The following is a 13,883-nucleotide window of genomic DNA, read 5'->3' as shown; positions in this document are numbered from 1 at the left end:
GGGGGTCACTGGTGGTCATTGAAGGGTCACTGAGGGGGTCACTGGTGGTCACTGGTGGTCACAGAGGGGTCACTGGTGGTCACTGGGGGGGTCACTGGGGGGGTCACTGGGGGGGTCACTGGGGGGTCACTGGGGGGGGTCACTGGTGGTCACTGGGGGGGTCACTGGGGGGGTCACTGGGGGGTCACTGAGGAGTCACTGGGGGGTCACTGGGGGGTCACTGGTGGTCACAGGGGGTCACAGGGGGTCACTGGGGGTCACTGGGGGGTCACTGGTCCGAACTGGGAGCCCCGGGCGGGCCCTCAGCGCCCCCTACCGGCCGAGCTCGCCCGGTCGCCATGGCAACTGCAGCTCCAGGCCCCGCCCCCCGAGCGCTCCCATTGGCCAGAAGTTGCGGCACGCTCCCCCATTGGTCGCCGCTCCCCGCCCGTCCCTTCAACCAATCAAACCAGAGGGGCGGGACCAGCTCGGCCAATCAGCGAGCGCCGCTTTGAACTGACGGGCGGGAGAACCAACAAAGGCGCGGAGGGGGCGTGGCCTAGAAGCACCTGGCGGGGTGGGCGTGTCCCCCCGCCCTGTGGGTGTGGCGGGGGCGGGGCCTGGCGGGGCGGGGGGGGCGCACCTGGCGCGGGGCGGCGGCGCCATGGCGGGAGCGGAGCGGGGACACCGCCAGAGCCTCCCCCCGAGCCTCCTGCTGCTGCTGCTGCTGCTGGGGGGGATCGGTGAGTGAGGGGCGGGGGTGGGGAGGGGGCCTGGAACCGCGGGGGGGGGGCGGGGAATGGGGAGGGGGTGAGGGGGAATCGGAGCGGGAACTGGGGAGGGGGCGCGTGAAACCGGGAGGGGGGGGGGATTGGGGAGGGGGCCCGGAGAACCGGGCGGGGAGGGGGGGAGCGGAGGATGGGAATTGGGGAGGGGGCTCAGGGAACCGGAGGGGGTGGATTGAGGAGGGGGCCTGGGAACCGGGGAGGGGGCGGGGGTTGGGGAGGGGGCGCCTGAAACCGAGGGGAAAAGACGGAAATGGGGAGGGGGTTCGGGGAGCGGGCAGGGGGCGAGGATTTGGGAGGGGACCCCGGGAACCGGGGGGCTGCGGGAGGTACCGGGGGAGGCTCGGGAAATGGGGAGGGGTCGCTCCCGGGGGGCCGTGGGGGCCGGGCGGTACCGGGGGAGGGGTCTGGGGTGTCGGGGGGGTCAGGGGTCACCGAGGGGGGGTCAGGGGGGGGTCAGGGGTCCCCGGGGGGGTCAGGGGTCACCGGGGGGGGCGTCGGGGGGGGTCAGGGGTCCTGGGGGGAGTCAGGGGTCCCCGGGGCAGGTCCCGGGGGGTCCCACGTGGCGGTGCCGGCCCCGGGGGCTGCTCGGGGGCCGTGCCGGTACCGGGAGGGTTTGAGGGGGGGGCTGAGGCGATGGGGACCCCCGATGGGCTCTGGGCGGTGCCGGGACCGGGGGGGTCTCGGTGGGTCCGTTCCGGGGCAGTTCCCGGTTCGGGGTCACCGCGGGCGGGAACAGCGGCCCCGGGACCCCCGGAGACCCCCCGGGCACCGGGACCCCCGAACTGCGCCGGGACCGGGCGGGCGGCCCAGGGATTTGGGGGGTCCCGACACCCCCGGACCCCGAATTTGGGGGGTTTGGGGGGTTTGGGGGATCGGGGGTCCCGGGGCTCCGGCGGCGCGTCCGGCCCGGGAGTGGCGGGGGCGGGGGGGCCTTTCCTGCCCCTCCATTGTGTCCAACAGTCCCGGGATTAACCCGATCCCGCCCGGGCCGGGCCCGCCCTGGGCCGGGATTGACTCGGGCCGCTTCATTGGCCCCAAACCGGGTCGGGACTGACCCAATCCCCGTTTATTTGGACCCCAGGCGGGCCGGGATTAACCCAGTCCTGGTTAATTTGGCCCCAAACCGGGTCGGGACTGACCCCATCCCAAAGGTTTTACCTAAACCAGGTTGAGACTGACCCAGTCCCGGTTTGTTTGGACCCAAAAGGGGCCGGGGCTGGTCCAGTCCCGGGTTATTTGGCCCCAAAGCGGGTCGGGACTGACCCGGTCCCACCCGCGGTTCTGGTTCAGGTCGGGGTTTACCCGGTCCCGGTAATTCGGACCCAAAGCGGGTCGGGATTGACCCAAACCCGGCGGATCGAGGCCGGTCCTGACCCGGATCCCATCCCGGGGTGATCCCGGGGGATGTTCCCGTCCTGTTGTTGTTTATTCCCCAAATCCACCCAAACCATCCCCAAATCCCCTCCCGGAGCCGCCCCAGGCCGGGCTCCCACGGCACTCCCACACCCAAAATCCTCATTTTCCCACTTTTTTTCCCGTTTTTTCCCCCCAAATCCCAATTTTTCTGCCCTTTTTCCTCCCAAATCCTGTGGGGTTTTTCCCCCATCCCTCCCCCGCCCCCAATCCCAATTTTCCCCCTGAATCACCAATTTTTTTCCCTCTCAAATCCCGATTTTTTTCCCCCAAAATCTCGATTTTTCCCCCCCAAATCCCGATTTTTCCCCCAAAATCCTGATTTTTCCCCTGCAAATCCTGACTTTTACCCCAAAAACCAGATTTTTCCCTTCAAATCCCGATTTTTCCCCCAAACCCCATTTTTCCCCCCGCCAAATGCAGATTTTTTTTCCCCCAAATCCCATTTTTTCCCCCCCAAATCCCATTTTTCCCCCCCAAATCCCATTTCCCCCCGTTCCCGGTTTCCCGCCCGGTTTCGCTTGGCAGCCGCGGGGGGACAAAGGTGGCGCGGGCGGTGGCGGCCCGGGCGTCACCGGCGACATTCCCGGGGACATTCCCGGTGCCGGTCCCGCCTGGGATGAGTCACCGCCGCCAAACCCGGCCCGGGGGTGTCCCGGGACAGGGGGGGGGGACACCGGGGGGACACCGGGGGGACACCGGGGGGACATGGGGGTGTCCCCGTGCCCAGCTCGGGGAATTGCGGCATTCCCGGGCCGGTTTCCTGCGAAACTGGGCAGAAACTGGGCAGGGCGGGACCGGGACGTGCCCGGACGGGATTTTCCGGCTCCCGGTGACCCTGCCCGGGGCTCCTGGTGATCCCGGTGACCCTGCCCAGGGCTCCCGGTGACCCTGCCCGGGGCTCCTGGTGACCTCCCGGGGGTCCCGGTGACCCTGCCCGGGGCTCCTGGTGATACCGGTGACCCTGCCCGGGACTCCCGGTGACCCTGCCCGGGGCTCCCGGTGACCCTGTCCGGGGCTCCTGGTGACCTCCCGGGGCTCCTGGTGATCCCAATGATCCCAGGGCTCCTGGTGACCTCCTGGGGCTCCCAGTGACTGTGTCCAGGGCTCCCGGTGATCCCAGTGACCTCCCAGGGCTCCCAATGCTCATGGTGACTTTACCCGATGACCCTGCCCGGGGGTCCTGGTGATCCTGGTGACCGTGCCCGGGGGTCCCGGGTCTCCCAGTGACTGTGCCCAATGCTCCTGGTGACCCTGTCGGGGGCTCCTGGTGACCCTGCCTGGGGCTCCCAGTGATCTCCCAGAGTTCCTGGTGATCTCCTGGTGACTGTGCCTGGGGCTTCTGGTGACCCTGCCCAGGGGTCCCGATGACCCTCCCGGGGCTCTCGGTGACCTCCTGGTGACCTCCCGGGGCTCCCAGTGGTCCTGGTGACCCTGGTGACCCTGCCCAGGGCTCCTGGTGACCCTGGTGACCCTGCCCAGGGCTCCTGGTGACCTCCCGGGGCTCCTGGTGACCCTGGTGACCCTGCCCAGGGCTCCTGGTGACCTCCCAGTGACCCTGCCCGGGGCTCCTGGTGATCCTGGTGACTGTGCCTGGGGCTCCCGGTGACCTCCCGGGGCTCCCGGTGACGTCCCGGTGTCTCAGCCCCCGTTTCCCTCGGCAGCTGCGCTGGCCGGAGCCCAGGTGACCACAGAGGACAGGGAGGTGCCCGAGCACAAACGTGAGTGTCCCCAGTGTCCCCAATGTCCCCACGGTGTCACCCGGCCCCGTCACCCCCCAGGGATGCAGCAGAGCCAGCCCGGACCTGGGGGAGGGGCTGCACCTGGGGGGTTTGGGGGGTCAGTTTGGGGTCAGCCGGGATTGGGTGGTCTCGTTTTGGGGTGATCCCAGTTCAGGGTGATCCCGGTTTGGGGGTCACCCTGGTTTGGAGTGGTTCTGGTTTGGGTGATTCTTGTTTTGGGATCATCCTGGTTTGGGGTGATCCCAATTCAGGGTGATCCTGGTTTGGGGTGATCCTGGTTTGGTTGATCTCAGGTTTGGGGTCAGCCTGGTTTGTGTGATCCCGGTTTGGATGATTCTGGGTTTGGGATCATCCTGCCTTGGAGTGATCTTGGTTTCAGGGTGATCCTTGTTCAGGATGATCCTGGTTTGAGATGATCCCAGCCTGGGCTGATCCCAGTTGAGGATGGGGTGATCCTGGTCATGAGGGATCCTGGGTTTGGGTAATCCCAGTTCAGGGTCAGCGTAGTTCAGGGTCATTCCAGTTCGGAGTGATGCCAATTTGGGATGATCCCAGTTCTGGCTGATCCCAGTTCAAGGTGATCCTGGTTTGGGGATGGTCCCGGTTCAGGGTTAGCCCAGTTTGGGATGATCCCAGTTCTGGCTGATCCCAGTTCAAGGTGATCCTGGTTTGGGGATGGTCCCGGTTCAGGGTTAGCCCAGTTTGGAGTGTCCTGGTTTGGGATGATCCCAGTTCTGCCTGATCCCAGTTTTGGAGAATCCTGGTTGGGAGGGATCCCTGTTTGGGCTCATTCCAGTTCAGTATGATCCTGGTTTTGGGTGATCCCAGTTTGGGAGTGAATTGGTTTAAAATTGTCCCAGTTTTGGGGTAATGCCAGTTCAGGCTGATCCCAGTTTTGAGCTGATCCCAGTTTTGAGCTGATCCCAGTTCTGGCTGGTCCCGGTTCAGGCTGATTCCAGTTTTGGTCTGATCCCAGTTTTGGTCTGATCCCAGTTCAGATTGATCCCAGTTTGGGCTGATCTCAGTTTTAGGCTGATCTCAGTTTTAGGCTGATCCCAGTTTTGGGCTCTGATAACAAACCCCTCAGATAAACCCTCTCAGCTCTGCTGGAGTCACTCAGTTCTGGGTGGAGATAAAACCAGACTGGGAGGGGAGATAAGAGGATGTGAAAGTGATGACGGAGCTGGAGAAACAGGTGGAGAAAGGGATAGAAAAGGGAACCACGGTGGGTTTTGGGCAGTTTGGGGTTTTTTTTCAGAAAACATGTAACAAAAGCAGCAGCACCTGCCCCAAAAGGTCAAGACTGGTGACCTTGAACATCCCCAGGGACCCCTTGGGTGACTCCAGGGCCACCAAAGGGTTCCCAGGGGGAGCAGAGCCCTGTGAGTGAGTCCTGGATCAGATAAGGAGCAGATTTAATGAATGTTTATTGTGATAATTAATTAACACCTGGGGCAGCCTCAGCTGGGCCAGGACAGGGAGAGGCCCCGGCGGGTCCTGAGCAGGGACAGGAGCCCGGGTTTAACGGTTCTGGTCCGGTGGGAAGTTCATGGTCCAGCTGGTTTGGGGTCAGGGGGTCCTGGCTTGGGCTGAGCCCAGTTCAGGGTGATCCTGGTTTGGGCTGATCCCAGGTCTGGGCTGATCCTGGCTCTGGCTGATCTCAGTTTTGGGCTGATTCCAGTTTGGGCTGATCCCATTCCAGGCTGATCCCAATTTTGACTCACCCCTGTCTTGGCTGATCCCTGTTCCAGTCCCGTTCTGGGCTAATTCTGGTTCTGCCCAATCCTGTTTTGGCCAGTCCTGTTCTGGGCTGATCCTGGTTTTGGCTGACCCCACTCTGGGTTGATCCCAGTTCTGGCTGACCCCGGTTCCGGGCTGGTCCTGGTTCTGTCTGACCCTGGTCCTGGTCCTGTCGCTGGTTCTATCTGACCCTGGTTCTGTCTGACCCCAGTTCTGGTCCAGTTCTGTCTGACCCGGTTCTGTCCCTGGTTCTGTCTGACCCTGGTTCAGTCTGATCCTCGTCCCGGTTCTGTCTGACCCTGGTTCTGTCTGGTCCCAGTTCTGCCCTGGTTCTGCCCCTGTTCTGACCCTGTTCTGTCCTGGTTCCGTCCCGGTTCCGACCCTGTTCTGTCCCGCTTCTGTCTGTCCCGGTTCTGACCGATTTCTGACCAATTTCTGACCCTGTTCTGCCCCAGTTCTGTCCCGGTTCGGACCTGGTTCCGACTCTGTTCTGTCTGGCTTCTGTCTGTCCCAGTTCTGACCCTGTTCTCTCCGGGTTCTGACCCTGTTCTGCCCCGTTTCTGACCCTGTTCTGCCCCGGTTCTGACCCTGTTCTGCCCCGGTTCTGACCCTGTTCTGCCCTGGTTCTGACCCTGTTCCGACCCTGTTCCAGCTCCTTTTCTGCCCCGGTTCTGCCCCGTTTCTGTCCCGGTTCTGACCCGTTCTGTTCCTCCCCAGCGGTGGAGATCCCGTGCTCGGCGTTCCGCTCGGGCAGCAGCCCCCGCATCGAGTGGAAGTTCCAGAAAGGCTCTTCCCTGGTGCTCATCTACTACGGGGGAGAGCTCACGGGTATGGGGGGACACAGGGGACAGCAGGGGACAGGGAGGGGACAGTGGGGACAGCAGGGGACAGGGAGGGGACAGTGGGGACAGCAGGGGACACTGGGGACATTAGGGATACATTGGGGACGTTGGGGACATGAGGGGACAGCAGGAGGACAGTGGGGACAGCAAGGGGACAGAGGGGGCAGTGGGGGACACAGGGGACATCAGGGTGACATTGGGGACAGCAGAGACAGCAGGAGACAGTGGAGACAGCGGGGACACTGTGGGGCATTGGGAGACAGCAGAGGACATTGGGGGGCAGTGGAGGGGACATCAGGGGACATCAGAGGATGTTGGGGACATCAGGGGACAAGGAGGGGACAGCAGGGACATTGGGGACAGTGGGGGCATTGGGGGAGAGCAGGGACATTGGGGGGTCCTGTGGGGACACTGGAGTGTCCATGAGCCCATGGGGACGTTGTGAGTGTCCATGGGGACATGGAGGTGTCACTGTGGGGTCCCAGCCTTGTGTCCTGCAGAGCTGGACTGGGGGGACACTGGGGTGTCCTTACAGTGTCCCTGTGGTGTCCCAGCTCCGTGTCCCTGTGGGACTGTGGGGTGACTCTGTGGGGCCATGGGGGTGTCCCTGCCGTGTCCCATCTTGGTGTCCCCAGAGCCGTACTGGGGTGTCCCTGTGGGTGTGTGGGGTGCCCCTATGGGTCTGTGCGGTGTCCCTGTGGTGTCCCCACAGTGTCTCTGGGGTGTCCCCCTGGTGCCCCCGCAGTGGCCCTGCAGTGTCCCCACCATGTCCCCTCTCCCTGTCCCCAGAGCTGTACCAGGATGGGTCTGTGGGGTGTCCCCGTGGTGTCCCCATAGTGTCCCTCGGTGTCCCCAGAGCTGTACTGGGATGGTTCTGTGGGTCCCTGTGGTGTCCCTTTGGGTCCCTGTGGTGTCCCCACGGTGTCCCCCAGTGTCCCCACGGTGTCCCCCTGTCCCCAGAGCCGTACCGGGAGCGGGTGCAGTTCTCCCGCACGTCCATCCGGTTCCAGTCGGTGACACGGGAGGACAGCGGCCGCTACATCTGCGAGGTGGTGGGGGACGGCAGCCAGATCGCCAAGTCTGAGGTCAACCTCATCGTGCAGGGTGAGCCGCGCTGGCCCGGCTGGACACCGGCCCCTGGACACTGTCCCCTGGCCCCAGCCCCGACACTGTCCCCATCTCTGTCCCCTGGCCCCAGTGCTGACACTGTCCCCAGCCCTGACACTGTCCCCTGGCCACTGTCCCCTGTCCCCAGCCCTGACACTGTCCCCTGGCCACTGTCCACTGTCCCCAGCCCTGACACTGTCCCCTGGCCACTGTCCCCTGTCCCCAGCCCTGACACTGTCCCCTGGCCACTGTCCACTGTCCCCAGCCCTGACACTGTCCCCTGGCCACTGTCCCCTGTCCCCAGCCCCGACACTGTCCCCTGGCCCCGGCCCTGACTCTGTCCCCAGTCCTGTCCCTGTCCTTGGCCCCAGCCCTGTCCCCAGCCCTGTCGTTGTCCCCTGTCCCCATTCCTGCCACTGTCCCCTGTCCCCAGCCCTGGTCTTGTCCTCTGGCCCCAGCCCTGCCCTTGACCCTTGTCCCCATTCCTGTCCCTGTCCTTGGCCCCAGCCCTGGCATTGTCCTTGTCCTCATCCCTGACATTGTCCCCTGGCCACATTCCTGTCCCCATTCCTGTCCCCAGCCCTGACACTGTCCCCTGGCCCTAGTCCTGTCCCTGTCCTTGGCCCCATCCCTGTCCCCATGCCTGGCCTTGTCCCTTGTCCCCGTTCCTGTCCCCATCCTTGGTTCCATCCTTGTCCCTATCCCTGTCCTCGACCTTGTCCCTGGCCATGTCCTTGTCCCCATCCCTGTCCTAGTCCCCAGCCTTGTCCCTGTCCCCTCCCAGCCCAGGATTTATTGTCCCCACATTCCCTGGGGACACCCAGCCCTGGGGAGGGACACTGTCCCCGTGGGGAGGAATAGACACTGGGGGGTACTGGGAGGGCACTGGGCCATACTGGGAGGGCACTGGATTGTACTGGGAGGGCACTGGGCCATACTGGGAGGGCACTGGATTGTACTGGGAGGGCACTGGGCCATACTGGGAGGGCACTGGATTGTACTGGGAGGGTACTGGGCCATACTGGGAGGGCACTGGGTGATACTGGGAGCACTGGCAGCCCCTGTCCCCGTGCTGTGGGGACCTGTCCCGTGTCTGGGTGGCTCCGGGTGGTGCTGTCCCTGTCACTGTCCCTGCCCTGTGACACAGTGACTCTGGGCCATCCCTGTCCCTGTCCCGTGTCATGGTGACTCCGGGCAGTGCTGTCCCTGTCACTGTCCCTGCCCTTGTCCCTGGAGTGACTCTGGGCAGTACCAGTCCCTGTCCCTGTCTCTGGGGTGGCTCTGGGTGGTCCTGGTCACTGTCCCTGCCCTTGTCCCTGGGGTGACTCTGGTCACTGTCCCCGTCCCTGCCCCCATGGCAGCTCCAAGCAGTCCCTTGTGCCCATCCCTGTCCTTGTCTCCATGCCTGTCCCTGGGGTGGCTCTGCGTGGTCCCTGTCCCGTGTCACAGTGACTGGGCGGTGCTGTCCCTGTCAGTGTCCCTGTCCCTGTCAGTGTCCCTGTCCCCGTGGTGGCTCTGGGCTGTCAGTGTCCCTGTCCCGCAGTGCCCCCCAGGAAGCCGCTGGCCCGTGTCCCCAGCTCTGTCACCGTGGGTGCCCTGTCCCTGTCCCCATCAGTGTCCCTGTCCCCATCAGTGTCCCTGTCCCGCAGTGCCCCCCGGGAAGCCGCTGGCCCATGTCCCCAGCTCTGTCACCGTGGGTGCCCTGTCCCTGTCCCCATCAGTGTCCCTGTCCCGCAGTGCCCCCCGGGAAGCCGCTGGCCCATGTCCCCAGCTCTGTCACCGTGGGTGCCCTGTCCCTGTCCCCATCAGTGTCCCTGTCCCGCAGTGCCCCCCGGGAAGCCGCTGGCCCATGTCCCCAGCTCTGTCACCGTGGGTGCCCGCGCTGTCCTGCGCTGCTCCGAGGCCCAGGGCTCCCCCCCGCCCACCTTCCGCTGGTACAAGGATGGCACCGAGCTGCCCCAGGACCCCAAATCCAGCGCCGCCTTCCGCAACTCCTCCTACAGCCTGGACCCCAAAACGGGGGAGCTGGTCAGTGCCCGGGGTCCTCCTGCCCCTTGTCTCCCTGCTTTCACTGCCCCTTTGCCCTCTTTTCATCTCCTTTTCCTGCCCCTTTTCCCTCCTTTCATCTCCCTTTTCCTGCCCCTCGCCCTCATTTCCTGCCTCTGTTCCCTCTTTTCCTGCCCTTTTCCTGCCCTTTCCCTCTCTCTCTCTCTTTCACCTTTTCCTGCCTCTTTTCCCTCTTTTCTTCTCCCTTTTCCTCTCCCTTTTCCTCTCCCTTTTCCTCTCCTTTTCCTCTCCTTTTCCTCTCCTTTTCCTCTCCTTTTCCTCTCCTTTTCCTGCCCTTTTCTGTCCGTTTTCCTCTCCCTCATTTCCTGCCCCTTGTCCCCTCACTTTCACCTTTCCCTGCCCCTTTCCCCCTTTTCCTGCCTTTTTTTCCCTCTTTTCCTCTCCCTTTCTCCCTTTTTCTGCCCTTTTCCTGTTCATTTCCCTCTGTTTGTCTCCATTTCCCATTTTCCTGCCCTTTTGCCTGTTTTCCTCACCTTTTCCCGCCTGTGTTCCTCCCTTTCTCTCCCTTTCCCCATTTTCTGCCCCTGTTCATTTTTTGCTCTCCTTTTCCTGTCCCCTTTTCCTGTCCCCTTTTCCCTCTTTTCCTTTCCCTTTCCCCCATTTCTTGCACCTTTTCATTTTCCTCTCCCTTTCCCCTTTTCCTGTCCCTTTTCCCTGTTTCCCTCACTTTTCCCCCATCCCCCCTTTCCTCCCTTTTCTCTACATTTCTCTTCCTTTCTCCTTTTTCTGTCCCTTTCCTGTTTTCCCATCCCTTTCCCTAGAAATTTTCTATTTCTCCCCATCTTCCCCCATTAACCTCCCTTTTTTCCCCATTTCCCCTCATTTCCCCCCATTTCCTCCCATTATTTTCCCCCATTTCCTCGCCCTTTTTTCCCAATTTCCCCCATTATTTTTCTCCCATTTTTCCCCATTTCCCCCCATTTTTCCCTGTTTCCCCCCATTTCCCCCTATTTCCTCCCCCATTTCCATTATATTCCCCAATTTCTCCCTCCATTCCCCCCTCTTTTTTCCCAGTTTCCCTCATTATTTCCCCTCATTTTTTCCCCATTCACCCCCGCTTTTATCCCAATTTCCCCCATTAATTTTCTCCAATTTCTCCCCCCATTATTTCCCCCATTATTTCCGTGACCCTTTTTCCCTGCGCAGGTGTTTGAGCCGGTGGGGGGCTGGGACACGGGCGATTATCACTGCGAGGCCTCCAACAGCGTGGGCACCCCCCAGAAATCCGATGTGTTCCGCATGGAAGCCAGTGAGGAGCCGCCCCAAATCCCATCCCGGCTTCTCCCAACCCTTTATCCCCCTTAAATCCCATTCCCTTTATCCCACCCCAATCCCGTTCCCACCTCCCCCGTCCCTTTGTCCCCTTTATCCCGGCCCTGTGAGGAGTGGCCCCAAATCCCGTTCCCTTTATCCCATCCCAATCCCATTCCCTTTATCCCAACCCTTTATCCCGCCCCAAATCCCATTTCTGCCTCTCCCTTCCCCTTATCCCGGCCCTGTGAGGAGCGGCCTCTACCCCATCCCTTTATCCCACCCCAATCCTGTTCCCGCCTCTCCCATCCCTGTATCCCCTTTAAATCCCATTCCCTTTATCCCGTCCTGTTATCCTGCCCCAATCCCATTTCTGCCTCTCCCATCCCTTTATCCCACCAAAATCCCATTCCTGCTCCTCCTGACCCTTTATCCCCTTTAAATCCCATTCCCACCTTCCCCATCCCTTTATCCCACCCCAATCCCTTTCCCACCTCTCCCTTCCCCTTTATCCCACCCCAATCCCATTCCCGCCTCCCCCGTCCCTTTGTCCCTTTATCTCGTCCCTTTATCTTGCCCCATGGACCTTTGGAGCAGGCCCCGCCCCCTTTATCGCCCCGTTAATTATGTTAATGAGCCCCGGGGATGTGGAATGAGGGAGGAACCGCAGGGAATGGGGGATCCCAGCCCCACAGGGAGGTGGGAATGCTGGAATTCCTGATGGGATCCAATCCCTGATGGGATCCAGGCCCCCTCCAGGTGGATCTGACCCCAGTCCCAACTCTGTTTGGGTTTGGGAGTCCCAAAATTCCCTCTGGGATCTTCTTCCTGATCTCTCCAGTCTGATCCAGCCCCAGTCCCAGCCCTGTTTGGAGCTGGAAACCCCAAAATTCCCAGTGGGATCGGCTCACTGTTGGGATCTGGCCACTCTCCGGGTGGATCTGCCCCCAATTCCAGCCCCACCTGGGTCCAGGAACCCCAAAATTCCCTCTGGGATCCACTCCCTGCTGGAATCCAGCCCCACTCCAGGTGGATCCAGCCCCAATCCCAGCCCTGTTTAGAGCCAGGAATCCCTAAATTCCCTCTGGGATCCATTCCCTGCTGGGATCCAGCCCCAATCTCAGCCCTGTTTGGAGCTGGAAACCCCAAAATTCCCACTGGGATCCACTCCCTGCTGGAATCTGGCCCCCTCCAGGTGGATCCAGCCCCGATCCCTGCTCCATTTGAGCCTGGAAACCCCAAAATTCCCGCTGGGATGAGCTCCCTGCCAGGATCCAGCCCCAATCCCAGCCCTGTTTGGATTTGGGAACACCAAAATTCCCACTGGGATCTGGTCCCTGTTGGGATCCAACCCCTCTTCAGGTGGATCTGCCCCCAATCCCAGTGCCACTTGGAGCTGGGAACCCAAAATTCCCACTGGGATCTTCCTCCTAATGGGATCTGGCCCCACTCCAGGTGGATCCAGCCTCAATCCCAGCCCTGTTTGGAGCCAGGAATCCCAAAATTCCCACTGGGATCTGCTCCCTGCCAGGATCCAGCCCCAATCCCAGCCCCGTTTGGATTTGGGACCCCAAAATTCCTCCTGGAATCCTCTTCCTGCTGAGACCCAATCCCAGCTTTATTTGGAGCCGGGCACCCCAAAATCCCCCTGATCCCTCCTGATCTTGTGGGATCCCCCCAGTCCTTCCTGATCCCCCCCAATGCAACGAGATCCCTTAATCCTGTGGGATCCCTCCAATCCTATGGGATCTCCCTGATCTTGTGGGATCCCCCCAAATCCCTCCTGATCCCATGGGATTCCCCATGATCCCGCTAATCCTGTGGGATCCCCCCAATCCCATGAGATCCCCTAATCCCGTGGAATCTCCCTGATCTTGTGGGATCCCCCTGACCCTGAGGGATCCCCCTGATCCTGTGGGATCTCTGCCAACCCCATGGGATCCCCCAATCCTGTGGGATGCCCCCAACCCTGTGGGTTGCCCCTGACCCTGAGGGATCGCCCCAATCCCGTGGGATCCTTCCTGATCCCACGGGATCCTCCCAATCCCGTGGGATCTCTGCTGATCCTGTGGGATCCCCCCAATCCCGTGGGATCCCCTGATCCCGTGGGATCCTGTGGGATCCTCCCTGTCCCACAGGTGAGGTGAACGTGGGCGGGATCGTGGCCGCCGTGGTGCTGCTGCTCCTGGTGCTGGGCCTGGCCGGCTTCGGGGTCTGGTTCGCCTACAGCCGAGGATACTTCACCAGTGAGGGACTGGGGGGACTGGGGGGGACTGGGAGGGACTGGGGGGGACTGGGATGGTGTGGGAGGGAGTGGGATGGAATGATATGGAACTGGGAGGGATTGAGGGGCAGGAATGAACTGGGATGGACTGGGAGAGACTGGGGTGACCGAGGGGACTGGGAGGGACTAGGAATGACAAGGAATGGCCCCATGGATCTGGGAATGGACTGGGATGGACTGGGAATGGTCCCATGGACCTGGAAGTGGCCCTGTGTCCAGTGGTCCTGGGAAGGGCCTGGGAATGACCCAAGGAATGACCTGGGATGGACAGGGGTGGACTGGGATGGACTGGAGTGGATTGGGAATGGTCTAGGGATGGATGGAGGTGGGCTGGGATTGGACTGGGATGGTGTGGGAATGGCCCCGTGTCCCTGGGTGTGTCCCCATGTCCCCCACCTTGTCCCAGTCCTGTCCCCCCGTGTCCCCTCCCCTCATCCTCTTATTTTTCCTTTTTTCCAGAAAAAAAAGAGTGAGTGACACCGGAGCCACCTCCTCCTCCTGCTGGGCCATCCCACCCCCAGTGTCCCTTTGGCGTCACCCTGGTGTCCCTCTGGTGTCACCCGGTGTCCCCCCTGTCCCTCGGGGTGTCCCTGGGGGGGACAGAGGGGACACAGTGGGGGTGGCCCATCCCAATATCCCAATCCCGGTTTTCCCACAGCGCCGGCGGGAA

At 62.2% G+C, this 13,883-nt stretch overlaps 1 protein-coding gene across 1 annotated transcript; it reads left to right on the top strand.

Moving 5' to 3' along the window:
* Positions 1-615: 615 nt before the first annotated feature.
* On the top strand, positions 616-13,458 carry F11R (F11 receptor; the record flags this gene model as incomplete). The annotated part of the gene is made up of 8 exons (XM_083878807.1): positions 616-722; positions 3,845-3,901; positions 6,380-6,490; positions 7,465-7,608; positions 9,437-9,639; positions 10,825-10,927; positions 13,068-13,175; positions 13,433-13,458. Exons 1-8 carry the CDS (start codon positions 644-646, stop codon positions 13,456-13,458), a joined length of 831 nt encoding a protein of 276 aa, XP_083734933.1. The 5' UTR covers positions 616-643.
* Between the last annotated feature and the right edge of the window lie 425 nt (positions 13,459-13,883).

This window comes from Zosterops lateralis (genome assembly GCF_965231275.1).
Source record: "Zosterops lateralis genome assembly, chromosome: 27".
NCBI classification, from domain to species: domain Eukaryota; kingdom Metazoa; phylum Chordata; class Aves; order Passeriformes; family Zosteropidae; genus Zosterops; species Zosterops lateralis.
The sequence above is the reverse complement of the archived record's forward strand: the minus strand, read 5'-3'. Positions and strand labels throughout refer to the sequence as shown.